Source organism: Camarhynchus parvulus, chromosome 9 (genome assembly GCF_901933205.1).
Source record: "Camarhynchus parvulus chromosome 9, STF_HiC, whole genome shotgun sequence".
In the NCBI taxonomy this organism is placed as follows: domain Eukaryota; kingdom Metazoa; phylum Chordata; class Aves; order Passeriformes; family Thraupidae; genus Camarhynchus; species Camarhynchus parvulus.
In genome coordinates this window covers 23467319-23494895 of record NC_044579.1, presented here as the reverse complement: position 1 = coordinate 23494895, position 27577 = coordinate 23467319, and the positions used below count along the sequence as shown (strand labels likewise).

The following is a 27577-nucleotide window of genomic DNA, read 5'->3' as shown; positions in this document are numbered from 1 at the left end:
CCTGAATGTTTGTTATTTCCCAAGTTTTAGTGAAGACCTTGCATTGAACTGAGACCAGGGTATGTACTCACAGAGCTGAAGACATTCTGCCACTTGTTGCCTTCTTTTTAGGTTTAGCTGGGAGCTTGACATTTACATACCCCTGATGCCCCTTAGTTTGTGTGGCTGGTGTGTGATGGTCAGGACAAACACAGGAGACAGTTGGCAGGAGCATCATCCCCAGATGAAAACAGGTTGGAGGCAGATGGATTTGTAAAGAGTCAGGGGATAGGAACCTAAAAGAAAGACCAGTTAACCTCAGAGGCATGCAGAAGAAGTGAGAAACTTGTTCCTGCCAGTTTGCCAGACCGAGAAACAGCAGAAGATTTTTTCCTCCTAGAAACCCATGGTGGTGCCCAAATGAGGCCATAGGTTCTGCAATGGCTGCCTGCTGGCAGGGGAGCACGGGCTGTGCAATTCCCCACCAGCCTGCCCTCACTTCTCCATGGACACAGGTGCCTAACACAGCTGCTTGTTCCCTCTTTGTAACCCAAAGAAATAATAAACTCAAGTCCTAAATGAGTCCTGTCCGTCTCTGTGTTAAGTGAAGCATGGGACTTGTGAAAATCCATTTATGTTATATAGTTAAGGGCTCTAGTCAAATACAGGATGTCACACAAGACACCTTCATTCTGGTGATTCTCAGTGCCTGAGAGCCTCATTTTGCAGCCTGAGTGATGTTCTTTAGCCCTATTTTCCAGGAAGAGTGTTCAGTTAAATCAAGACAGCCTTTTTCCCCATGGGCAGGTGGACTGAAAGCAATTGTACGGGTGACTCCTTGTTTTCTAAAGGTCAAACTGACTTTTAAAAATGTCTTCCTGTATCTCTGCACAGGAGTGCCAAGGGGATGCTGTAAGAAGGACTGCTGGAAAAAGAGAAGAGAGACCTTCTGAGAAGACACAGTGCCACACTGAGGTCAGAGCCACTTCTGTTTGAGTTGGGATTGTGCTTTCATTCATGGTAGAGTCAGAAGAGCTCTTTGCAGGAACTCTAGTCATCTGTGTTCTAACTGTTTAAAGCAAATTCTGGCTCCTTTACATGGGGATATTTGAGCGTCACAAGAAAATGTTCAGAAAAAAATATACTTCAACATGATCCATACCAGCTTTAAAAGTGGCCAGTTGTCTTTAAAGAAAGTTTGGAACATTCTTCAGTGGAAAACTAATTTTATAGCATAATTTTTCTATCAAGTTCTGACAATACCAAATACACAAATGTAAGTTCACTCACTCCTTGTATGTATTACAATATTGAATTATGATAGGTTTTTAATTCTATGATGGCACAATAAATTTCATGCACAAGTGTAACAAAAGTTAATTTATTGATTCATCTGAAGACAATGCAACTTAAAGTTGTTCAGCCCTTCCTAGGATTGTCTCCCACATAGGTACAAAAACTACAGCTCAAAAGTTCAAAGCAGCAGTGGAAATATTTTTTGCATGACTATGAGCTATGGGGAATTAGCTGTTGTTTGTATCTGTCAAACAATGAGATTCCAGAACTGAATGCTTTTTTTCATATTAAATTGAATTGGATAAGTCAGTGTCTCAAGCCTTGTACCTGAAGCCCTGTTTGATGCTGGTTTTACCAGTTCATTTCATTAATTTTGGTGGCATTATGTAGCCCTGTTTTATGAAGGTTCATAATGCTCCCAGAGCACTCACACCTTTCTGTGTAATTTGTGCCTCCACTGCCATTGGATGTAAGTGCCTTCCATTCTTTGTGTTTGCTGTTCCATTACAGCAATTCAGGGAAGCACAATTATCCTTGGGGAAAAGTTGAAGGGAGGTGCAACATCTATGATACAGCTTGTCTCTGCTCTGTCTTTTCACATAATTGTTCTATTTCAAAGCTTGGTGCAGTTCTTCCATCTTGCTTCTTCTCTGTTTCTTATTTACTACATCTCAGCTCTTCCCAAAGCCATAAAGTACCTCAGTTTCCATATATGTGTCTTTCCTGCTTTCTCTAATCTGGCTTTTGTCTCTGCTGCCAAAAGTGTGGTGTATAAACTACAGCACAGTTTTCGAGGTATAAAGGATACTTACAAGAACGTCTCATGTATTGTTCTTCTAATTTGAAATAAATGAAATTTACAGCACAGAAAATGAATGTGGTGGTGCAAGTGGGACCATAAAAGCATCTGGCCAGGGAAGCTCCTTTCTGCCATATTCTCTTCCTGCCCATGGAACAGTTCACACTCTCTGCAGCTAAAACTGGCTCAGGTTAAAAGGCAAATTCTCTGTCTGGAGAGGAGGAGTCAAAGGGCTGTGCCTGCACCTGTGTGCAGCTCTCTCAGGGAGTCTTGGGGGGAGACTTAAGTTGAGAAGTCCGATTTAGAACACAACAAAAAAAAAAAAAAATAAGCCCATTCGCTGAATTCTGGGTAAAACTAAGAGGAAAGCTTGTCAGCCAGTGCTGCCAGTGGTCTGCTGGCCTGCTTATGGCCTTTCCTAGCAAGCACCCATTCAAAGTTATTAATTTGCAGTCTCTTCATTTAAGCAATTTTCTCTGTCAGTTTAATATCTGTGTATATTCTCCTAAACTCAGGAATTTTGTGGTGCAGATGCATAAATGTATCCCCTTTCCTGTGTTCTCCTCACAAGAACCAGAACATCAGACAACAGCCTGGACAAACTTACCTTTGAAAAGGCAGAATGGTAAAACTGGTTTCATAGAGTTCCTGAGAGAATTGTCTGAGAGAATACCACTCTTCAGACATCCTGGATTTTAAATGTTTCTGCTGCTCCCTGGGAAAATAAGTAGTAAAACAAGCTAGTGTGGATGTGAAACCAGTTACAGAAGTGAGTTACCTACACATAAACAGTCTTAAAATGTGGGTTTTTTCACATAATGAAGTAATTTCTGTTTGCTTTTAACATGAGAGCTGATGATCCTTTCCTGTTGGAAAGGTGTAGCAAGTGTTTGGGAAGGTGAGGGCCTTGGTGTTTCAGTAACTGAGCAGCTTCCTTTAAATCCTATCATAATTCAGCTCACCTCCTTTACCTGATCAAGAAGGTGCTGATTTACAAGCAAGTTCAGACCTTGCAAACAGCATTGAGGATCCCTTGAGCTCAAAAGGAATATTCACACTTCTGGCATGTCAAGAGTGAAGAAGAGCACTGCTTCTAGTGAAAGCTGCATGTCATATTTTAAACCTAAACAGTTTATGAGTCCTGACCCCTGTTTGAAAATAGGGGTCCTAAAAGAAATGTGTGAAATGACAGCTGAGATCACCAGCCACTTTATAGAGATTAAAGAGCCTGTCTCCAGTGGTCCTGTTTCAAAATTTTGGATTAGGCTTACAGTCTCTGCAGGTCCTCTCTCCACAAAATGAAATTAGTTATTGATTCAAACCCACCATGGGCATTTATGGTTTACCAAAGTTAGGAATCATTGGAAACATTGCTTTCATTTGTGTTTAGGGCTTCCTAAGATAGCAAATTTTCCTGGAGTAATGCAGATTATCAGTGGAACTTATAGGAAAACTCGTGTCTCTTGAAATCATATCTCATATCCTCATAGCCCTTCCATTGACTTGCAGGAAATGGAAGGAAAGGGATTTAGCAATAACTCAGAGATGAGCCGCCTATGCTTATGTGATAAAGGAAAAAGCTGTGGAGAAATTCAGATTGTTTTTCAATCCTCCTTTTCCTAGCTGTTGTTCAAGCGGATGTTAGCTACAAAACCTGGGATCCTTGGCAGCAGAAACACAAATACTATTACTTAAAATAAGAATTGCATAGAGTTTAAATGGAACCAAACCAGTCTTGTGTGTGGTTTGAACTACTTGTAGGAGAATAATAATCCATATAAAGAGCTGTGCTGCAGCTGCTGACATGAAAATGATCAGGGTATAAAAATGTGTAATATAGACAGCATTAATATTGCCTTAATTAGAAGTTGCTTACTTGGAGATAGCAGCTAAATATTGTTTCTTGAAGATTAAAAAAAAAAAAAAGAGCAGATTTATGGAAGGAAAGAGTTGTCCAAAGCTAAAATGATTTACCTGAGAAAGGGTCCCAGCATTACATGATTGGAGGTTATTTAATTTAAAGAAACAGAAGACAGTGATGTTTCTCTGTGTGGATGTAGGACCACGGTCAATTAGAAAATCAGAAATTAATTTTCCCAGTTTGCACTGGAATTAATTTAATCCTGAATAACTTAGATCAAACGTATGGAAGTCTTTTATTTTCTAGTACACAGGACTTCAGTACAATAGTTGGGAGAAGAGTTTCAAATATTATTATTTCAATAGTGTTGTCAAGACATGAAGGAACATACTGCTTTCCTGGTCTGTCAACACTGTCCTGGGAAGTGTGAACTAAAGTGAACTTCTATTTGTAGGAAAGATTGTTGGGGTAGATTTTCCTAGAAACCAGCACATATGTCAGATGAGAAAAAAAGAAATAAAATACTGTTGGCACCAATTAGCAGTGAAGGAAAGATGGCAGATGGAGAGCACAGCAAAAAGGAAGTTGGCTGCTTTCCATGGCACTCTACAGCTTTCACTGTCCTGGGGCTGTGCAACTGGTTTTCTGTGCATGGAGCAGATGGGATAAACAGGCTTAATCTTGTTTTTCTTGATGTTGTGACTCACCTGAGCTTTAGTGTGTGTGATTTGGAGACCATGGTTAAACAGCAAGGGCTGAGCGCACGTAAGGATTGAGACACCCTGTAAGTCAGGGGGCAAAATGAGACACCCTGTAAGTCAGGGGACAGCCCAGTGTCTGGTCTGGCCCACAGCTGAGAGCCTGACAAAACCAGCTTTTCTAATTTGATAAATTCCACAAGAACATGGGAGCTGTTTGCTTGCAACCATTTTCAATGTGTATCACACTCTGTAGGAAAGAACTGGTTTTGTGGGGAGCCAAAGGGAGCATCTGGCAGGCTATGAAACTGGTAGTTAACCCTTAATGACTCAGAAGAAAGCTCTGTGTCCTGCCTTGACTTACAGCTAAATCATAGACAATCAAGCTGGTCTCAGTCCAATTACTAATGCCAGGCACACACAAACAACGTAAAGCTTGGGATGCAGTGACATCTTCCCAGTTTGAAACATTTACATCTCTTGCCTAAACTGCACTTTCTGGGGCAGATTCTCCCTTATCCTGATCTGCTCTGCTTTTGCTGCTGTTGGAAAGAGATTTTTGCAGGTTACTTCTGCAAGACAGACTCAGTGCAGTGGACAGGAGAAGTGATGATCAAAGCAGGTTTAGTGCTGACTGATGAACATGTACAAGCTTGAGCTTGTAAGTGCTTAGAACTGCCTTGGTGCATAGGCAAAGGCAAACAAAAATATTCACATTGTCTGATATACACACCGGGAAAAAATTGGCCTATTATTGTAAAAATGTTTTAAACTATTCTTCATGGCTGAATTTTGTTTTTACTTATGCCTTGAACTCTCAAAGCGATCTAAAATAGTCTATAGCAGTGTTTCCAAAAGTAAAAAATGATGAATCCTCTGCCATTGGCTCATTTGAGAACATAGATTTTCCAGATTTTCAGCTTGTTTTTGTGAGAAAAAACCAAGGGTCTAGCCAGAGAGCCTCATCCTCCATTTTTTTACTGACATTGGTGTTTGAGTTCTCTGGGATGTGCAGACAAAATAGCCTGGCAAATGTGAGTTCATTCAAGTGTAAAAAGCTCTGACTTTCTCAATTGCTGAGGTTGTCTAGGTCTGGTTTTCCTCTCTGGGGATGTGGTAACTATTTTAGTTTTACCTCACTGTCAACTTCTCACAGATTTTCCATTTCTTGTTATGGAAGGCTCTTATGAAAAGGTGTCATAATGACAATGCAATTATTGTAGCTGCTTTGGGAAACCAAAACATGAAGGGTTTTGTAGGTTGAAAAATGAAATTAGTTTTTTAGTTTTTATAGTTTAAAACCTTTCCCTGGGTTACTCCTGAGTACTTCAAGCTCAAGGACTCTGTTCTTGGAAAAGTTAAGACAATGTAAATGAAATTTTGTCATGAATGAGTGTAAGTGAGAACAATTAGTTGGTCAACTTAGCAAATTACTGGACTGTTTTTTCTCCTCTGCTATGCTGAAATCCACCATTATTGTAGAACTGCTTATCTCCAAGAACAGAAATGGTTATGATATCCCTTTTGCATTGTCCCTCACTGTTTGTTGGGACACCCTGCCATTGGGCTCTTCTGGCCAGGTTGTTCAGGCTGTTGAGAACACAGCATAGCAGTTGACATAAATTGTACCTTACTCTGTCTCGCCACTGAAGAATGAGCAAATAGTTGGAGTTCCACAGAACCCAGAAGAATGAATGAATATTTCTGGCCCTCTGGGTGTAGTAATTGTCTCCATTCCAGATAGTGAGAAAAGCTTTAGAAGCTTTCTGGAGTTGGGGAGGACATTAAAATTTGAACAGCCAGGTTTGTAGCTGTATATTGAGTGAAACATGCATATTAGTGAACATGGATCTCTGACAATTGCAGATGCCTTGGGCAAGATTTTGTCCTGCTCTTAAAGTCAGTGTGACAAGCCTGGGTGTTTAGCCTCTTGGTATGTCACTTGACCCATGGCATATGTAAAAAATTCCCATCCAAAATACCTCAGATGAATGAGTCTGAAAATACATTAGTGTCAATTAACATAATGAGCTCTTATGGTCACCCAAATTGTTTCTGTTCACCCAAGCTTGCAAATACTTTACCAAACTGAAAATAATAAACCAGTGCCAGAGAGGAAATGGGGGAAGAGTGAAATTCCTGGTGGGATTGAAAATTAGCAGCATTACATGATTATGATTAATCTGTTTCCACTCTACACGTGTGAGGCTTGTTAATACTCTGAGTGCACATGGACTTTGGTAATCTCCAACCACAGCACTCCAGTGGATGCACAAATGCTTTAGGGCACAGCAGGCAGAAAATCAGCAGCAGAGATGCACCTCCAAGAGCAGTCATTTTTCCCACTAACAAATACATTGCAAGTGTGTGGTACTGCTCAGTGCTAAGGGTGAATTCTTAGGTATTAATGTGAATTCTTAGGTATTAATGTAATAGGTATCAGCTGCAGCATCAATGCACACATGGTTAATCCTTGGAACACATATTAAATATATGATGGTGACTTGGAACAGCTCAAAAATAAAAAGCAGGAGGTTTTGGAGCCTGAGCCAGAGATCCCAACACATAGTGTGGTGCAGAATCAGTTGTGCAGCTGTAACTGCAACTTTTCAGTGTTATCCATACCCAGAGTTTATTTTTGTTTCACAAATTCATTGACTTAGTCTTGAAAGCAGAGCTGAGGAGCTGAAGGCTACAGGAGCAAGTGAGGCTGGCAGTCTGTGAGCTTCCCCCTCCCTTCTTTCTGCACCCTGCAGATCCAGCCTGCAGCAGCCCCTGATGTTGCAGCTGTCACTGCCTGCTGCATCAGACATTGGCACTCAACAGGGTGCATTACTGTCTATAAATTAATGACCTAGTGAGGGTTGCCTGGGACTGTTCTGATGCCTGACCCATTCAGAATTCTAAGATGCTCAAGTTAGTGTGGTTTTGGAGCTTTTGAGCCCATGGAGATGTTGCAATTTGCCATTTGTAGGATGACTCAAATACCAGGTCTTGGCTTGCAATAACAACTGGGAGTAAGTTGCTGGAAGGAATTAATACTAGAACAGTTTGTCTTTAATTCTTGCCAAATGCCATGCCATGCCATGCTAGGTAAAGAGATGCATATTTCTTGTTTTATCTGCCATTTTCTCATCTGTATTGGACTGTTTGTGTCTGGGGAAGTTACAGGAAAAGCTCTTGGTAGAGGCTGAGCAGCACCTGGGTTTTGCAGTGGTGGGTAAGTGCCAATGCCAGCCAGGGAGTCTGCAGCCAAGAGCTGGGTGTGCCCAATTCTTAGACATCCAGCTAGTTCTGTGGAAGGGTGGAAACATGTATTGCTTAGCTTCTCTGTAAGCAGAACAAACTGCTGAGTTCTCTTTATAAAACAAATTGATTGCAAGACAGAGTTTTAAAGATATTTGTAAAAAAACTACCTACACAAAAGAGCTAAATCTATAATGAAGAAGTAAAAATCAGAAAAGCCAGGAAATCATCTGGATGGTATAACGCTGCAGGAAGAACACATGCAAGAGGGCAGACACAGTGAATATTGAAGTTAGTCTAGGAGATGTATGCTGTGATTTCTTTGAAGATTGGTGCCATATCAACAAAGCAGGAAGCAGGAAAGCAAGTTGGTCATCAACCTCTATTCAAGGAACACAGAGCACTATTGTTTCTTATGCCTGTATTCACAATACTTTGTGCTTACAGGCCCAAAGCCTTGATCTGCATTTATATTTTCGCTGTAAAGTGTAGCAATAGATGACAATAATGCCATATTTGTCTCTGAATATACAATCTATTCTGTGTTGTGTAGCTATTGTCTATGTGTACATGATCTAATTACTTGGGCTAGAAGTGAAAGCATACTAATGCATGTAAGTGTTGACACCTTGGTTGAAAATATGCTGGTTAACAAGAACAGCATTTATATGTTAATCAAAAGAATAATTGTACCAAAAGTACAAGTACTTCAGGTTTTTTTCTCAGTTTTGAAGTATTTCCTGACTGAAGAACTAACCTCATCTTGAATAACTAACCTTGTGATGTCACCCACTCAAGAAGAAAGCTCTAGACTTTCTCACCCCACACCGATCAGCTGTGGGATCTCATCAGAGACACAGCAGTTTGTGGCATTTTCTCTGTTATGTGTGCACTGTCTATTCCTAGAATGGTTGTCAAAGTGCTTTTCCTACAGACAAACCTCTCCATAAGCACTCTGCTCACTGCCTCACTTATTAAACTTTCTGGATTAGAAATCTAAATGTTACGAGTCTTTGAAATAGTAACATTGTCCTAACCAGAATATATCACCTAATAAAAGAATATTGTCTCATTCTCTGTCTTACCGAATCTCCCTAGAGGCTTTCTCTGGTCAACTTCAGAACAGACTGGCCCCCAAAACAGGACAAGGACTCTGATCTGAAAGCAATCTTTTAGCAGCCTTGATATTGGCTGTCATGGTTTTCATTCTCCCATCAGACTGGCAATACCTACTGCTGGGTTATGTCTCTGCGTCCATGTCACTGCCTCTCGCCTTCCTGTGGCTGCCAGCACTTCCTCTGTACTTGGGGGATGCAAAGACACAGAAATGGATTTTATGTCCCATGTGGGTAGATTTGGGGTGATGGCTGGGACTCCCATTTGTATGACAGTAATACTTCCATCCAGGCAGAGAAAGTTTTAATGGCACACTTGAATCTGATATAATGGTTATTACCCTGAGACAGTTGTCATGAGTTCCTGAATAACTCCGAGAACAAAAATACTGGAACTCTGCTTCATTATGTCCTGTCATTTCCATCACCTTCATGTGATAAACACCCCTCTGCCATTCACCTGGCTGGGACATTCTGGAGAATGGTGGGTGGAGAAGCCACTCATGCTGCTTCTTACTGTCTGACCACCAGCAGGACTTCTCTCCAGGCACAGGCGAAATCACAGAAGCCTCCCTCTACACTGCATTTAGCTCTCCATTTGTTTGACCTGTTCAGAGTGTATTTAGGGTAGAATTATCATTTGGGACCTCAGTACTCCTACTCTGGACTTCCTCTGAACTCTGCCAATTCTTCTAGAAAATCTGTTTGGAATTTATTTCACTGGCTTTATTAGGGCCAAAGGCAACTCTTGACCAGTGCCTCATTTTATCTCTGTTCTGCAAGGGATTTCTAAATGGACATGAATAAGACCTTTTCTAAATCCATAGCATGAGCTCCCTATTGGACTAGACTAAGAGGCATCTAACCCTGTGTTACCCATGCCTCTAGTTCAGAAAAGAACTTCAGAGATCCAGCCAGCTCTGAATTAACCTTGCAAGATTCATAGCAAGGCTTCTGGGTCTCACAGCCTGGGCTCAGTCTTGAATGGAAGTATCAAACTGGAGTAGAAATATCTTCATCTTCCTATCCCTGTGGGTAGGGCCTGAGGAGGCAGAGACAGCAGTGAGTCCTCCTTTTGGCAGCACCAGAAACTCCCCACACATACTTTGACAGAACAAATTCCAATCAGGCTTTGATCCATGAGTTTTGACTTATGCATGAGAAAATTTGATTTTTGCATGAAATATTTGATTTTTGCATGCTAAGATTTCCTTTATTGTTTTTCTTCAGAAGCTTATAATTCAAATCCTCTCTTAAACTGTCCTATTATTTAGAGCATTGTCTGAGGAGTTCTAAGTTAGCTAATTTCCATAAGAAATGGGATATTTTTGAGCAATGGTGGCCAGTGTTGCTGTCCAGGGATTTAGTTTAGCAGCATGAATGTTCATCCAGCTGAGAGCTGAGGCTGTGGTAAGACACAGAAATAGCTGTCTCAGCTCCCAAAAGCTCAGTTCCCCATTATAACCCAGAATCTTTTACCTTCTATGAAGACAGAAAACTTAAATGTTTTGATTACAGGAGAGAAATTCAGAAGGATTTGAAGAGTCTTTGAACCAACATGTTAGGCTACATCAAGAGGTATATTTTTATGATAATGGTAATCAAATGAACTGCCTGAGGGAAAATAAGCAATTACAGTGGAGATGAAAGTGTCTGCCATGATCCTTCAGAAATTAGAATACCTGTTTGGTCACTTAAATCATCATGTGAAGATGCTTATGATGGCTGCCTGCAGCATGTCCCTTCTGCCCAGGTGAGGGTGACAGCTTAAAGTTTTCCCTCTTGGAGCTTTTGATTTCAGATTGCAGTATTTCAAAACCTGAGAGTCTCTGGATATAAATTCATGTTCCACTGAGTCATTTTCAATGCCTTATTTAACAGACCATGGTTATGTCTTTACTGACATGAAATCAGTGAAATCTCTAGGCTTTGTCTTCCAAGGGAAAGACAACATAGAGCAAAATTGTTCCTTGAAGGAATCTTGCAGGGGATATGGTGCTCTGAGAAGGGGCAAGAAGGCAGGCCCAGTCTCCATCCTCACTTTGAGCTCTGCATAATGCACACAAGCCTTGTCACATTTGGCCATTGCAGCCATAAAGCTGGAATGATTTCAATATATTTTCCATCATCTACTTTGGAAGGCAGGCTGACACAATCTACAGAATACTCAACCATGTCAAAATCAGAGAATGGTAGATGAAGTAATCAAATAGCTGAAATGAGGGGAAGAGAAGCCTTGCACTAGTGCAGTAGTGGAGTTTCAGTGTCACTGCTCCGCCCTCAGAGAATCCTGGTCTCAGCGTTCTGCAAGGTTTAGACAGGTATTTTTTTTTGTTCAGGCACTCCATGGAGCTGCTCTGCTGAAGGCAGTGTCACTTTAAATAGTAACTTTTGGCTGTGGTGGCAAAAAGCAAAAAGGATATTTTGTTCTTAGTCAGGGATAGTTTTCAGCTGCTGTTCTTTATAAAGCAGAAAAGGCATGTGGATTTAGATAGTGTATCAGCAAGGAAAACGTCAACAGGAGCTGGCCTTGGGCACTTGAGGATTAAGAGCTCTGAGCCTGTCCCAAAGAGAATAGATCCTCACTGACCAAATGAAACCTCAGAATCATACACCAAAAAAATGATTGCCACAGTTTTGCGAGTGAAGTGCATGGTGAGTGATAAACTCCTCACTCTGAAAATGGACTTGATAGTAGTGAACCCCAGATTGTTTGTTTTTAAAGGGAGGGAAAAAAATGTGAGAGGTTAGCTAGGAAAAAAGCCGGTCTATCAGCAGTAGGCTGACATTCTGGAAAATATAAAGTTTTGGGCTTCAGAAAGATTTTTATAGATTTGCAAATCAAAGTTACTATCAAGGACTTCATTAGAGGTAGGATTAAAGGGGAAAGAAGATCTTTTAGGTGTTTGCACATGTTGTAACCCAGATTAAATAAGGTTGCGGGTACTCTCTAAAGCTTTGAGGTTTGTGTGTAGTCACAGTGCATGGTGGGTTTGACATGGGCCAGCCACCCTGCCACCCTCTATCACCCCCTCCTCAGCAGGAAAGGGGAGAAAATAAGAATGGAAAAGCTCATGGGTTGAGATAAGGACATTTAACAATTACCATTATGGGCAAAACAGACTCAGCTTTGGAGAAAATGGTGAGATATTATGTGAAACAAAAACAAAGTGGAAACACCTCCACCCACCCCTCCCTTGCTCCCCCCAAGGTTGATAATTCCTCCTTCACTCCTGGCTTCTCCAGCTCTCCCCTGAGCGGCCTGAGGGAATTGGGACCGGGGTTTGTGTCCAGCACAGAGCAGCTCCTTCCCCTCTCAGAGACCCCAGGGCACCTGGTCCAGCCAGTGTTTTCCAGGGCTGGAAAAGGATTTAGGTACTCCACAATGATCTGCTAAGATGCAGAATCACACAGGCCTGACTGTTAGAAAGCTTATTGCAATTTTCCTGCAGTTTTGACCAGCAGAGTTCAAATTGTGCTCAAGGAATTGCAGATTAAGAGAATATTGTGCAATTTGCACATCCTGTGCAGTGAATTGAATCAGCCCAAGAAATGTACCAGTCTGAGGGAATGGTCCCAGCTCATCTACTGAAGGAACATCCTTATTTCTAACTCATGAATGAGTAAAGCATGGAAGAATAAGGTGAAGATGAGCAGTTGAACTTTAATTTCAGAAAAGATAACCAATGGAAAGGGGAGTCAAGTCCTTTGGACAATGGCCTGCTTTGGCATGCTGTTTGTAAGAGACATTTCTGTGTAAATTAGAAATACCTGTAGATAAAAATCAGGCAGCAAAAACCTGCCTTTCAACATCTATAGATTCTTATTAAAACCCCTAATTCAAATATGAATAAAGCTTTATTTACATTTTCATTTGTGAAAAATAAGTGCCAAGGCACCACAGAGCTGGGCTTTTCTCAGTGGGCATTTCCTTCTGCTTTGAGTCTGATGTCAGGGCTTGGGTAAAGGAATGTTTCACCTGAACCTTGTGAGCACAACCTGCTAAGTCAATACCAGGAGAGGCATGCAGGAAATAGAAGTGTACCTGCCACGTCTCAAATGAGCAGGTTTTAAAAGAGTGAGGGTAATTTCAGAATAAACGATAAAAAGTAGTCTTTCAAAATTATTTAAACTTAAATATTAACAAATCAAAGCACTGAAAATTCACAAACCAGGCACATTTTCCTCCGAGGAGAATTTTTGAAAACTAACATTGGATTTTTAGTTGTTTTGAGACTTTTTAGAATTTTTATCTGGAGTTTTCCTTCCATAATTTGGGCCAAAAATTTTCGGACAAAGATTGCTGTGGGTCTATAATATTGACATATGCCTATATTTTAGAGCTAGGATTTAAGGTAAAACACTCCTTTTGCCCATGAGATCATAAGAATTGAAAGGACCAAACTTCACTGAAGCAGTATTGCCATTTGGCAGATCAAACTGCAGATGACACTGCATTTGTGCCTTGTGTTTCAATGTAGAAGTTATTGGCCTGGTTTCTAATAAGCTATAGGTGTGCCATTCTGTGTGACTGTGGATGCGTAACTTATGCATTTCCCAAAATGGCAGAAAAACTGTGCACATGGCCAATTACGACTTCCTGCTGTAAAATATTTGATTAAAATGTGATTTACATGTACCACCCAAACATCAGTACACCTGTGTGCAATGGACTAACCAGAAGAGTGGCTGCTGGGGGCTACAGAGGGGTTTGCAGTACAGCAAACCCAAAGCAAACCCAAAGTGGGGCTGTGCTTAGGGGGTGCTGGCCCAGAGATCCTGCATTGCACAGGGCAAGTCAAAGTGTGGCCACATTTCTCATCACAGAGAAGAGCAAGGCACAACTGCCCAAGGATTTTCTGGGATTCACAGTCTCTGAACCTCAGAGAAAGAAAAAACAATTCTTATCTCAATTGTGTTGTTCACAAGTGGAATGCATTGTGGAAGATTGTTTACCTGAAGGGAACTGGTGATTGGATTCTGGTGTGAGTGTTGTGATTCACTGACCAATTGAATCCAGGTGTGTGTGGGGACTGTGGGCTGACAGCCACGAGATTCTGGGCAGTTGAGTTGAGTTGGGTGCTTGTGCAGATTCAGTTTAGATGTAATATAGTATAGAATAATATAGCATAATGAAGTAATTAATTAGCCTTCTGATAAGATAGAGTCCTCCTCATCATTCCCCCCATGAGGGGTTGCCTTGCTTTGTTATATCAAAGAGCAAACCCAGCCCCAGAGCTGGTGTTAGCTGTGGATGTGAGCTGGGGCACCAGCCACCCTGGGGGATGGTGAACCCCTCCCACCCTGCTGAGCTGGGGCACTGCACATTTCTCTGCTTCTCTTCCCTGTGCCAGCAGTGTGGAGCATCAGAAGCTCCTCTGAAACTACTCCTTAAAACACCCCTTCCTGGTGGTAGGATTTTGGTAGTTCACACTCAGGCCATAGCTAGATTAAAGCGAAGGCTTGCAGTGTCAGGCTGTGCCTGAGAGTTGCTGTACTGCAGAATGATCTCCCTCTGAGAACTTGCTTGCACTCTGGAGTTGTCTTTAATTCTCAGTGCACTATGTGAGGAGGCTTTGCATAACTCTCAGTCCTGGCCACTAAATGTCTATAGGTTCTTTGCTACGTGACAGAAGTTGCATCTCTGTGCTGCTGAATGTTACTGAAGCACAAATAAATTCAAGGGACTTTAATGTTAAGGGAGAAAAAAGACAAAAGTGAAATTACATTTACTTTTCTGCACTTCAAAAGACTTGTTCTACAATTTTTCTTCCCTTTAAAGATAGCAACTAGAAAGCTCCCAGTGTGGGAGCCTTTGCTTTTAAATGCTGCAGCAAGTGCAATACTGGGTGAACTTGGAGTTGGCAAAAGCAAAGGCTGGGGGGGGATGTACGGGAACATGTGCTGTCCTTTGTAGTTCCAGTTCTTTTAGAAGCACTCACAAATAGCTTTAGTTTCTTTAACAAATACAATGGCATCATTCTGGGCATGCCTAGTGGAAGTGTTCTGGGGCTAGTAAACTGTGAACAAACCTGTTTGCATTGCTGCACTGCACAGCACAGCACAGATAAGCCCTAATTGTTATGCAACTCCTTAGCATAAGCTCCTGGCATGGCTCATATGCTTCCCTTGTACTAAGACTGTCCAAAATAGCAACAAGAAAGCATGTAACTAAAGACACAGCAGGAGTGTAGGAATTCACCCAGGCCTTGGATGTTGTAAAGATTGAACAATTCTTCATTTCAAACTCTGCAAAATGCTAAGCATAATGTATTTTCTTCGGAGCTTTTTCAAGGTAAGCACTTTCAAACTTTTCCTGTTTGTTTAGTTTAGTTTTGTTTTGACGAGAGAGAAACTTGAAGACTTTGTGCAGGATTGTAGAAAGTAGTTTTCTTGAGAACTGATGCCCAGTAAGGAAATGCAGGTTTGCAATTTGCTTTGCTGTGTTAACATCTGATTTGTAGACGGTGCTTGTTTGCAGCTACCATAAAAGAGAAACACTTGTTGTGGGTTTGAGAGATCCTCATATGATGGAAACCATGAAATTTATGGTGTAAGCTACATCCATCAACTGGGAGTTGTTAGCAGTGAAAGATGCATTTTATGAGACAAACCCAAATCCTAGCATCCGATTTTATTAGGACTCCCTGAAGTGTTTTTTGTATTTTAAATGTGTCAAAATGAGCAATTGAACACTAACATAATTAAAAATATTTTAGGTACAAAATGCATTACAAATGGTTGCAAATAAGAGTAAGTTCATATGAAACAACCAGACCAAATATCTAATATTCAGTGGTGGGTATGTAACTCTCTGGGGACAGTTTCCTTTTTGTGAGCCTGAGTAAGTTTTGTGGCAGAGGCTGTGCTGCTGCCTGCTGTTGCGCTGCAAGAGCTGTGTGAGATCTGAGCCCCAGCTGTGCCTGCCACCCTGCCCAGAGTCACAGCACGGGCTGCAGGTTTTGGTAGAAGTGTGCACTGGGAAATGCAGAGGTGATTTGGAGAAGTGTGGGTCAAAGGAATGAAAGTTTAATCAGATTAGAGAATATTGGATTATTCTGAGATCTAAAATGTTAGAATTTGAAGCTCAATAGAGAATTATGCTAACTTAGAAGAAAAATACTTAAGAAATAGAATAACTGTAGTGAGATGAATTCCAGATTCTCATTGTGTTGTCACTTGAACATTTGCATGCCAAACTGCTTCTTGATAAAGTACACTGCAGGACTGCAGCTGCAGTGCACAGCCAGCAGTGAATCTAACACAGAATTGTTCTGTGGAGAGCAACTGCTGTTGGAAATAAATACGAGAAAAAGTTTAATTTTGCTCCTAAGATATATAGCTACAATTAGCATGTGCAACCACCTGATTGTTCATGGGAAACAAGTAGCACTCCTAAAGAGGTGAACCCCATTTCTGCAGCCTTCTTTGGGGACATTGTATAAAACTGATCTTAAAAAATGGCTTGCATTTGGTTTGAAAAGATCTACTTAGTTTTTTTCTGAATTACAGTGTTACTCTAAACACTGAGTTCTTTGAGAGGTAAAAGTGAGGCACGGGAAAAATACAGCAGGAAGGGTTTTCTCTGTCACTGGGGTATGGCCACTGACTCATCATAGTTGCATACTTGCTGTTTTATCACATGACAAGCCTTGGCTTTCAAACACTTTAGCATAAACCATGCTGCTAAAGTGTATGTAAATATCCTCCTTTAGATGGGAGAGCATACACTTCTCAGCAATTACAGGAGTATATTTCTCTATAAAGACCAGTCATCTACAGTCATCAGTTTGAGAAAAACAGGACTGAGTGAAACTGTTAGCTGTCAGCTGTGTTATGATGATTACTGGATTCATCCTGAATCGTTTCAATGTAACAGCTTTGTGCCATCTCTGCTGGTTTCAGTTTGAGAAAGGCCAGTTCATGCCTGTGAATTTCATTCTGCATTCATTGACTTAAATCTAACAGTCAGCTAAGTAGGTCAAACTATGTCTGAAATGGAGGAAAAATTAACACCATCCCAATGCCAGTCTCTTCATTGTTTTCTGTTAAGTTTTCTTGGAATAGAAAGCTCTTCATTGAAAGCTGCCCAAGATACAGTATATCTAGAGCTGTGTTTTGGGGGTCCTGTGCCCACCATGCTGCACTCTGATGCTCTTGTGACGTGGTAGAATGACCCAAATAGCTTGAAATGCAGCCTGAGGCCTCAGCTATGTATCTCATTAGGATTTTAGCTACTAAAATCCCTGTGTCCATGCCTGGGAACTTTAAAAGTATCATCCTCATCTGAGTGGGAAAAAACCAGTAGGCTGGGCCAAATAGCAATAAACCAATAAACCTGCCCTTGGCTTTGGGATAGATGCTGCCATGGGAGGGTTGCTGTGGTGCCCCTTGTCTTCCTCTGGAAGCTGTAGCAGCACCTTTGCTGATGGCGGGAGCAGGAGGAAGCGGAAATAGCACAAACCTGTAAATTATAAAAACAATTAAAAAACAATAGCATAAACTCCCTAGAGCTGGGGGCAAGACTGCGGGGCAGAGCTGGTAGGAAGGAGCTCAGGACCCTCTGCCTCCCCCTGTTTGTGTCTGTTCAAGGCTTTCCTAGCACAGGACTGAGTTTGCAGCACACAGCTCCACCATGGTGCCTTTCAAGCAGACACAAAATTGCATGCACATTTCATCTAGCAGGCTGATTGTTACATCTTGGCCAATCAAGTTTTTTGTCTCAAATAATAATAAATTTAAAGGCCTCATTTTTTTTTTCTTTGATTGTCCTAAGAGAAATGGAAACGGGCATTGGAGTTGTTGGCAATGTGTTACTGCATGTGTCTGAACTGCTGGTTTTTCTCACTTATTTAAGTAATTCTCTAATTAAAATATTTCATGTGACTGTTCACTGGGTATGAAAATATTTGGTTTTGACTGAAAATATACAGAAATCAAAGTGTAATTCCTTATTGAATGAAATGCCATAAAGGGCTCACATGAGCCATAATTGTTTTTTTGAGAAGTGTGACAACAAAGTTTATGGAAGCAACTTATTGCTTCCTTTAACTTCAAAACCAGAGCCTGCTGATTAATACCACTGGTTTCATAATGATGGCCACAATAAGAATCATGTTTTCATATGGCGTGGAGCATTTCAAAACAGGCAGCCTGTTGCTGTCATTTCCAATTCCTCTCTAATGCCACTGGTACTGCAGTAAACAAGGCACGATGCAGATTTGCCACTAATACCTTTAATGCCTCTAAAATAGTACACCTATTGTTCTCCCTGAACCAAAGCTCCAGGCCACTAATACCAGCTAAACAGTTCCTGGCCACTTGAAAAGGCCAGTGTATGCCTCAGCAGGGATGGCTGTGTCACCAGCTGCAGACAGAGATTTTGGGAGCCCTGCTGCTGTCATAGGAAGCAGCATTGCACAGCTGTGGAACATCCTAAATTTCTGTCAGATTCTGCATTCCAAGTGTTGGACATTTCTCTCTCCTTGGCCATAGATTTAATTCTGCTTAGAATTAAATAAAAATCATTTAATGATCAACCAGGGAAAATCATCTCCCTGGTTAGATTTGCAGCCCATCCAGCTTTGACTTTGGATCTGAGCCAGACTTTGCTGGTTTTCTCTTTAAGCAATGTGCCAAACTTGCATTTACACAAATTGAACTGAAGCGTTTGTTCACAATTTATGTGTTTCTCTGAAGGAACTTTTGGTCTGACTTAAGAAATCAAGGACCACATTAGTACTAGTTTTAGGTCTTGCATGCATTTCACTGGATATTCACCAACCCTGAAACTTTATGTTCCCACCTAAGCTTTGTGGTTTAGTTGCTTTTTTTGTGACCATCAGTCTTTTTTCTGGGCTAATCTTTGTTAGTCTCAGCCTTGGCACCTATAAGATAACTGTGAAAAAATGAGCACTAAAATGCTGTCTGGTTACTCTGCTACTGCTTTTTCCCTTCAAGTGAAAGAGCAGAGATTTCTAAAACACAGTCCTGATTTTGGCTGGATCCGTGCCAGACATTTAACAGAGGCAGGCACCCTGCTGAATGGACATGGCCTTGGAAAGTCAGAATGTTTCTCATTGAAAATGTACCATGTTATCTGCAGAAGCTTTGGTTCTGTTGTGTGCACTTGTAACATTGCTGCTGCGTGGGGCCGTGTCTTCACTGTAACATAGTTGGCTGAATAATGACTGTGGGTGTTTTAGGTTTTGTGTGGATAATTCAGGTTTTGCCTAAAATTTCAGTATGAGTGTAACATGGAGCTGTTCTAAACACGTGTTTATCAGTTGTTTGTCATCCAAACTTTATGATGTGGTGTATGAATGTGCTCTTCAAGTGTGCTCAGCTGTCAGGCAGGCAGATGCCTCACAGGTATCTTAACCTGATCTTTGGCACCCTGTGAGTGTGTGGAGGTTCCAATCTCCTGGCCAGCGAGGTCACCCTGTACTCTGGGATTTCTGTGCACTGATGCTGCAGCTTTCTAAATAGCAACAAAAAGTATCAGGAACAAACAGAACATTTCAGCTGGCTGGGAACTGCTTTCTTGCAAAACTGGCTGAAGAAGACTGTCAGTTTTTATTTCATGAACTTCTTGTAGCACAAATTAAACCAAGAGAGCGTTGAGCTGAAGTGACAATCCCAGAATGTCAGCTTAGATCTCACAGTAATGTCTGCAGCAACTCACACTACCTGAGTAACAACTCTGCCAGTAATGCCAGAATACACACCTCTTCATTGAAAACTTAGAGAGGGTTGCTAGTGTCTCATTTAATATGCAAAACAACAAATTTGAATGATTGCAGATATGGTTGTAAGAACCCCCAGGATATATTGGCATGTAGAATGGGTATTGCAGTCAATGCTGGGAGTATTTGTTCTTGCAAAAATACAAAATGAATTTTACTGGAGTTTTTAGGTGCTTTTAAAAAGACAGCTGTTCTAGGAGCATAGATTCATGTATAAAATGCTCTGTGAAGATCCTGCTTTCAGGGGGACAGAAGCGCTGTAAACAAATACTTTTCAGCTGAGGTAATCACAAACTCTAAATTTTGCCCCAAGAAAGTAGCATGCCTTGACTAGAAGTGTTTTCCACTGAGACAAGCAATATGTTGGCCAGAGTTAAATTTTCAAATAATATCTTTGATACAAGGAAGAATGGAAATTCACACATTTTATCCTTGCAGTGGCTTCCCTCTAAAAAACACTGTGCCCCAGAACTGAATGAAGGGGCAGAGTGTATGGCAAATCGTCAGGGTTGGGAATTCCTCATCACAAACTGTTATGTTCTACTTAAACCAAAAATGCTGTACAGTGCATGGCAATGGGCAGTCTTCATGCAGAAAACAAAAGCTGTAATATGGGAAAGAATGTGTTACCAGATGAGGGTACAGGAGATATCCACTTCTGTATCAAAAGCAAATAATTTGGTGAGGTTTACCTAAGAGTTCACGTATCAGAAGATTAAAATTAGCCTGAAAAGACTATCGACTGAAAAAACGGATGAGGTTTGGATCAATTGTAGTTACTGGGTCAGGAAACAAGATGTCAGATGAGCTCTGAGTTTTAAGGAAGGAATGCATTCTGCCTGGAAGAGGCTTAAGGACATACAAAGGAAAGCTAGTATTGCTTTGTATGCAAACTACCTGAATAATGAAAAGACAGAGTCTCTGAAGCACTAATGCATCTTTGGGAGTAATAGAAACTGGAATTTATGACAGCCAGGTAATTCCTGATTAACCTGCCTGCATGTATGTACATTAAAAGGGTGATGCACACACATTCTTCCTCATCTGAAACACTGCTGCAGGAGCTGGGTTGTCTTCATCCTCAATACAAGAGTGCTATTATCAGTCTAGGAGAGTGGAAGCAAATTCTGTATCCAAATTATTAACATTTGCAATTAATACTTATTTCAGTATATATTAATGAATGTCAATTTTGAGGCAGGACAGATCCATGACTTACATGGCAGAGAATAGCCACTAAAATATAACAATGATTAAAAACGTAACAGTGGTTACAATTATAATGCGTCCATTGTCAGGAATGAACAGATATATCCATTTGCTCAGACCTTTAACTGAGAATCCCTTTGACTTCTTGGCCACTAGGATCAGTTGCATTTTGCACCTCTGTATGTGACACACAATGTTTGTAGTCTCCACGAGGATCATCAAGTCCAACTCAGAAAAACACCCCCAAACCCAAAAACCAATTAACCAACAAACAAACTTAGCCCATTAAGAGAGTACATGGGAAAAGTGATATCCAAGAGGGAAGAATTGTTTGTTACAGGTAAAAGTGCAGGCAAGGTCCTTAAAGTCGTGGTCAGCTTTTGTGTAATCAAAGCTTATGTTATGTCGAGATCAAGATTTCCTGCAAGGTAGCCTTTGGTGCCTTTTGGTTATTGGTACGTTTTCCCAAATGACCAGAAGGATGGCATTGTTGGCTCTGTTCCCAAGGGTTCAGGCTGCTTGAGAGTCACAATTTTCTTTTGCCTTCAGAGGTGGAATCCTGCACAGCTAGAGTAGGTCTTGAGGCTGAGAAACTTCTAGTAACATTATTGAGGTCATACAGATGAGTGTGTAATTACTTAGATAAACAGAGTTTCAATTAACATGATTGCAATCTAGTAGCACCTAAATAGCGTTCCTTAAGAAAAGGATTTCACCCTGTACACAGCCTATACATGAAGAATGAGACTCTGTGTGATTAAACCACACCACATAGTTAAACGTTACCAGAACCTATACACAGCCTTAGGTTCAACTTTTGACCCCACAAGAGTTATTGCCTGAATGAAAATCCCAGGAGACAAGGCAGGAATTTGCATCAGATTAGTTGTCAATGACAATGTTTTTGTGGTTTTATGCAAAATGCAAGAAGATTAAAATCATGCAGAGAGCCTTACAACGCGCAGGCGCTCCTTGGCCAGGTCAGCCTTCTTCTGGCACCTCAGCCAGCTGCAGCTGGAGCCTCTGGAGGCATTGTGGATAATTAGCTGAGCTGCTTCTCAGCTGAAGCAGCATCTTGCAGATTACACACATAAAACTAAGGTGAAATAGTGATTCTCTCTTCAGACTCCTCTTTTGCCAAAATTGAAGGTGGAAATTCAGGCAAGCCTTGCTCCAGCAATGAACAACTCCTCCTCCTTCTCCTCCTTCTTCTTCTAACACTTCTGTGTGTCAAACCCCTCTGCTGAGCCAGTTTTCTACACTGGTGCTAAATAGGTAGGGGCTAATGAGCAATCTGTTATTTTTGGAAATCTCCCATGGCAGGCATGCCACAGATACACTTGGCAGGTTGAGGACAGTGTTTAATTCTGAGTGAAATGCTACCTGGTCATATTTGTGACCTCTCTGTAAAACAGAGCAAGTGCTCTTCCTCTTCAGTGCAGTCTCACGAGCATCTTTGCTTCCTGGTGCTAACAAATTCTCCTTTTAAAACAGTTTTGTGGTCATGGAGGGCCTCAGCCAAGCCTTGCTTGCAGAGCATGGCTCTCTCTACTGGCTGAGATTTAGCATTTTCAATAGACAACTTTCTGATCAAACTTGGGATGTGGCCAGTTTTCAGTACAACTTCAGCAAGTCTCTTTGTAGCAGGTGAGCACCAAGCCCTCTGTATGCCCTGTGGCTTATTAAGGAGGTCAAGTATAATAATTTAAGAAGCAAATAAACAATAGTATAAAGAAACCAAAGTTTTAATAAAAATATTTTTTTGAAAAGCACCACCAACAACAACAACATAAAGAATTTGATGTACTTTCAGATGAATATTCAGAAATTAAGGAATTAAGATTGGGTTAGAAATGGGTATTTCTGCAGTTCTGGGGCAGGAAGAAATTCTTTCCCTTCACAGTGTGTCCTATAGTGAAAACAAGCTGCTGCAGCACACAGAAGGATTGAATTCTTGTCTGCTTCTCAAATTCTAGATTATATTATGGATATATATATATTCCAACTTTTTTCTTTGACATTTAAATGGCAAATACATGTCATTAAATGGTATTTGGGATATTCTTTATGTATTTTCATGAGAATTAAGTTCCATGAGTTGAAAGTCTTAGAGACCTCCATAGTAGGAATGGTATAAAATCATGGAAAGGCATTGAGATAATTTCAATCAAGTGTAAGGCCAATAATATCTTTTCAAAGTCAATCTTTTGTGCTGTCTAATAAACAGGATCCCTCTGATGTTTTCTTTATTCTAGATTTCAGTTAATCAAATGCCATAATGCCATGACAATAGAATGTTAGCAGACATCCCATGATAAAAAGATTCATTCTAACTTCAGGAGACTCTTTTGAGACAGATGGCTTTACATATTTGTCACCAATTACAATGAAGACAATTCTGTCTTCGGGAGTGTCTGTTCAGGAGGTGCAGACCCTGCAGCCACCTCTGCTGCCCACACTGAGGAGAGTGGGACAGTCAGGGATTGATGGCCCAGCAAAAGCTGCTCCTGGGCTGGGTAAAGAGAGAGAACTGAGCCTGCAGGGAGGCGCTGCTGCCATGCTGTGCTCCCACCCTGCTGCCACCCTGCTTTTGGCTTGTGTCTGCTACTGGAACAAATAAAATTAGTCTGAATTTTGAAATTAACTCTCCTGAATCAGCATTTTATTTTATTTTATTTTATTTTATTTTATTTTATTTTATTTTATTTTTATTTTATTTTATTTTATTTTATTTTTTTTTATTATTTTAAAATTTTATTTAATTTTATTATTTTATTTCATTCCATTCCATTTAATTTTGGAACAGCTGGCTGATTTGTTTGAGAAGATATGTAAATGCTACTTTATTTCAATTTTTATTACCTTTGAAAGAATCAAGATACTTGATTACTTTTCACTCACTTTATAAAATGAACTAGTTTTCTGATCCACAATAGAACATTTAATAATCCTATGTGGCTCCTGAATGAACATGGAAATTACTTGTAAAATTCCCTTTATAATTTTATAGCAAAGCTGGTCATTCTGGGCTGCTATAACAATATACACACAATAATGTGTGTAAATATGTAACTACATAATGTATGCACTCTTACATTGCTGTAATCAACCACTGCATCCAAATAAAGTTAAAAGTACAAATCCAGTCTGTCCATAGGAAAGCCAGAGCAGGGGCCTTGCAGTCCCACCCTGGCTGCTGTTGCTGTGGAGAGCAGCAGTCATAGCCTTGCTGTACTCCACAGGCTGGGATTTTGTTTCTGGGTGTGCTGCCAGTATAAGAGCTGATAACACTGTGTTACAGGAATCAACCAGATGCCCAAAAATTTTTGTGCCTCTCCCTCTTCTTCTTCCTTTGCTTGTCCTTTGTGAGAAACAACTGCTCACTTTGAAAATTTAAAGAGGTTTATTAAACCTTAACAAAAATACAACAAAGGGCTACATAAGGAAAAAGCTGCAGCACTGGGAACTGCCCCTCATGCACACCACGGGGCCAGTTCCCTTCAAGATGGGTGCTCAGTGTTTTACACCCCTGGGGTTGCATCAGCCAGCCCTGACCCCTCCCAGAGTCTGTCAGTCAGCTCTTCTTTGCCATTTATCAGTGCAAACTGCTCTCTTGTAACTGGATTGGAGCTCAGGTGTGTCCATGCCTCACCCCCTGAGCACCCCCAAGCTTTTCCATTCCCAGCTGCCCCATGCAAGGGACACATGTGCAGCTTCTCTGTACCTGACCCAGACAGCCCAGGCTGTGTGATGGCAGCAATACAGGGGGAAAGGGAACTGTGGGGAGAACAGAGGCCATCTAAACTACAATAACATAACTGTACATCACTAAAGCTTTTCTTAATAGTCACACAATAGTTATCTTTTAATTGCGAGAGCCAATCAGCTCATTATCCATCTATAACACCCTCCAAATGCAACAGCTAATGGAGAAGAGATCCCCACACAGAAACCAGATGATTTGCTTCTTCAGCTCTTTTTTATCTCGCTGGGGAGAGCTCAGTGCTGCTGGTTGCATTCTGCCAGCTCGGCAGGTTCAGCTGGAGCCGGCGGGCTCGGGCTGTCCCTGAGCTTTGTTCAGCTCCATCCCAGGGGGTGTCTCTGTGCTGGGACATCAGCCTCTGCACCTTCCTTCTCCTGGCCCTGGGGAGTAAACTCCTGGAACACGTGCTGTACACAGCTCTGGAAGGAGGAAAAGAAGCCAGTCAGCTTGTGCTCCTAGAAGCCTTGCTTTATGTGAAGAAATAATTTATGGCTGTTGCTAAAACCCATGGCCTTCCACCCTGCACCTGGCCTCTCCCTGGTAATGCATCACGCAGCGGGCGGTAAGAGCAGGGGCCCTCACCCCTGTGTTTGCAATGCTGTTTCCTTCCTGCTCTTGCTGCTTTGATACTTTCAGCTGCCCATCATTCAGGCACCATAAGGTCGTATAGCAGGTCTCTGCCAGAAAGCCTGAAAGAACTGTAATAGTTGTTGTTTGCAGTGTCTTAAACTTTTTCTAATTAATTTCCATTTTTTGTCCATTTGTTTTTGAACCCCTGTGGCATTTGTTTCTCAGCAGGACTTCTGAAATAGGCCAAATTTTACCTTACTTACTCTTTATTTATCCAAATAATGATGAAGGCTTTTGTAAAAGCAATTTGTATCTGATCTTGGTGTATCATTCATAGCTTTCCTAAGGCTGAGTTTCCATGACAACTAATTAATAAAGATTAGCTTTTCTTATGGAGCATAAGACTCAAGTACATCTTGTTTTGTGATGTAGATAATCTCTCGATCTTGTTTTGGAGACTGGGTCTTGTCACAGAGATGCCACAGGCAATCTGTTCTGATTTACAGCCAGACTTGGATGACCATTAGGGGTGAAATCTTTCAGACAGTTTTTATTTTCCCAGTTCTTGCATTTGTCCACTTGCTCATTTGTTTACCTGTCCTTGGTAGGTGAGAGTTCCACAGCCTCTTTCGGTTTGAAGGAGAGAGAAGGAAAACACACTTTTAAACTTTTGCTAATTTTAAATGAGCTGAAGAACATTCTAGATCTACAGGCAAATTATGTTATAAGAAAGGTATTTAGTTGAAATACATGCAACTATATTGCTAATAATATAAAAAGTTGTCATAATGCAGTGTAACATAATCCTTATATTTCCTTAAAATAATTCTTAATCTATAACATACTTGCTATATCATTAAAAGGTATTATTGGAACTTCAAAACAGGCTGGATTTTGAATTGCTTTCAGTACTAAGAAAAAAATACCTAATTTCATACTTAAACTTTTCTCAACTGTGAAGTTGCTGACAAGGCTGTTATTTTCGATTCATGGGAAAAGGGAAGACAGGGATCCAAGATTCCTTATTCTTAAGGACTTTCATGATCAACTCTGCTTGGGCAACATCCGCTGTGTGTTTCAAACACTCTTGAGTGACATTTGCCTGAATGGGAACCCATTTGTTTTTTTGTAAGGGTGAGCCAGGGACAATCTGATGCTTTACAATTGATTTTACTCAGATATTTGACCAAACTGAAACTCATTTTGTTTGCTAAAACAAAGAGTTTTAGCAGAGGAGGGCTTTAGATGAAATCAAAGATGGTGTGCTTCTATCACACAAGAATATAAGCTTTTTGTCCACACATTTCTTGTCTTTCTGGATCAAAACTCAACCAAACAAATAAGAATGTCTTAAGCTTTGGGTTTGATCTCCCTTTCTGTCTGTGCCTTACCTTTTTGAAGCAGTGAAGTACTTCTTGGCAGCTCTTGGGGTTATGTCAATCCCATGTTAAGCCACGAGAAAATTCTCCCAGTGAGAACAGTGCAGGGCTATGTAAGAGTGGAGCAGCTCTCCAGTGACTACTCAATAATTACCTTCAGCAAAGGGCTTTGCTTCATCTTGACTTGTGTACCTCCTTATTGGGCAAAGCATTTTCAGAAGTGAAATCCTTTTAACTGCTGACACTGAGTTCTAGACTTGTTGGTTTGGCTGCACCTTTCAGCAAGCCAGCAGGTACCTGGTGATGTGCTCACAACAGACTGAGCTGCATTTATCTATCATAAACCCTTTGGCAAAAAGCCAGTCTTAAAAAGATCTGAAAGAATCTCTCCTGAATAGATTTATTTTATCCTTCCTTTGAGAGAGAAGGCTTTCTCACTAGGCTTGCAAACAATAAGCAAGACCTGACTGATAAACCACTTTCCATTCAGTGCTGCATCCTATTTGCACGAACAGTGCCAAGTACTTTGGTGCCCTACAAATGAGGATCAGGCCCTTCAAAGCTGAGACATGAGCCAAGACCACCCACATTTAGGAGGAAACCTGCATTTGCAAGCTGGAAATGAGCTGATGCAGCATATGTCATCATGGGGCAGTGCATTGGGCAGAATGGCCTGGAAGGCAGTAGGGAATGGGACTGTGAGAAATCCATGGAGAATCATGTCATTAACTGTAGCAAACTTGCCAAATTCTCAGCATCTCTTTGCTAATGCATAAAATTCAGTCTCTTCTTCTTTGTATCAGTATTTAGACACTACCAATAAGCAACTGAGGAGCAGCCGGGGTTGCCTTTGTGCAGATGAGCACAGCTGGGTTGTGTCTTGCAGGGCCAGGTGAAGCTCCACTCCAGAGCCTGTT

General features: G+C 41.0%; 1 protein-coding gene and 1 long non-coding RNA gene across 2 annotated transcripts in view; both read left to right on the top strand.

Annotated features, from left to right (window-relative positions):
- Positions 1-954, top strand: part of LOC115907136 — a 30035-nt gene extending 29081 nt beyond the window's left edge. Inside the window, exon 3 of the long non-coding RNA XR_004060974.1 lies at positions 874-954. This is a non-coding gene — a long non-coding RNA (uncharacterized LOC115907136). The remainder of the gene's footprint in view (positions 1-873) is intronic.
- Positions 955-15028: 14074 nt separating this feature from the next.
- Positions 15029-27577, top strand: part of ARHGEF4 (Rho guanine nucleotide exchange factor 4) — a 183444-nt gene continuing 170895 nt past the window's right edge. Inside the window, exon 1 of the mRNA XM_030954386.1 lies at positions 15029-15289. Within this exon, the coding sequence (XP_030810246.1) occupies positions 15251-15289 (39 nt within the window). The 5' untranslated portion in view covers positions 15029-15250. The remainder of the gene's footprint in view (positions 15290-27577) is intronic.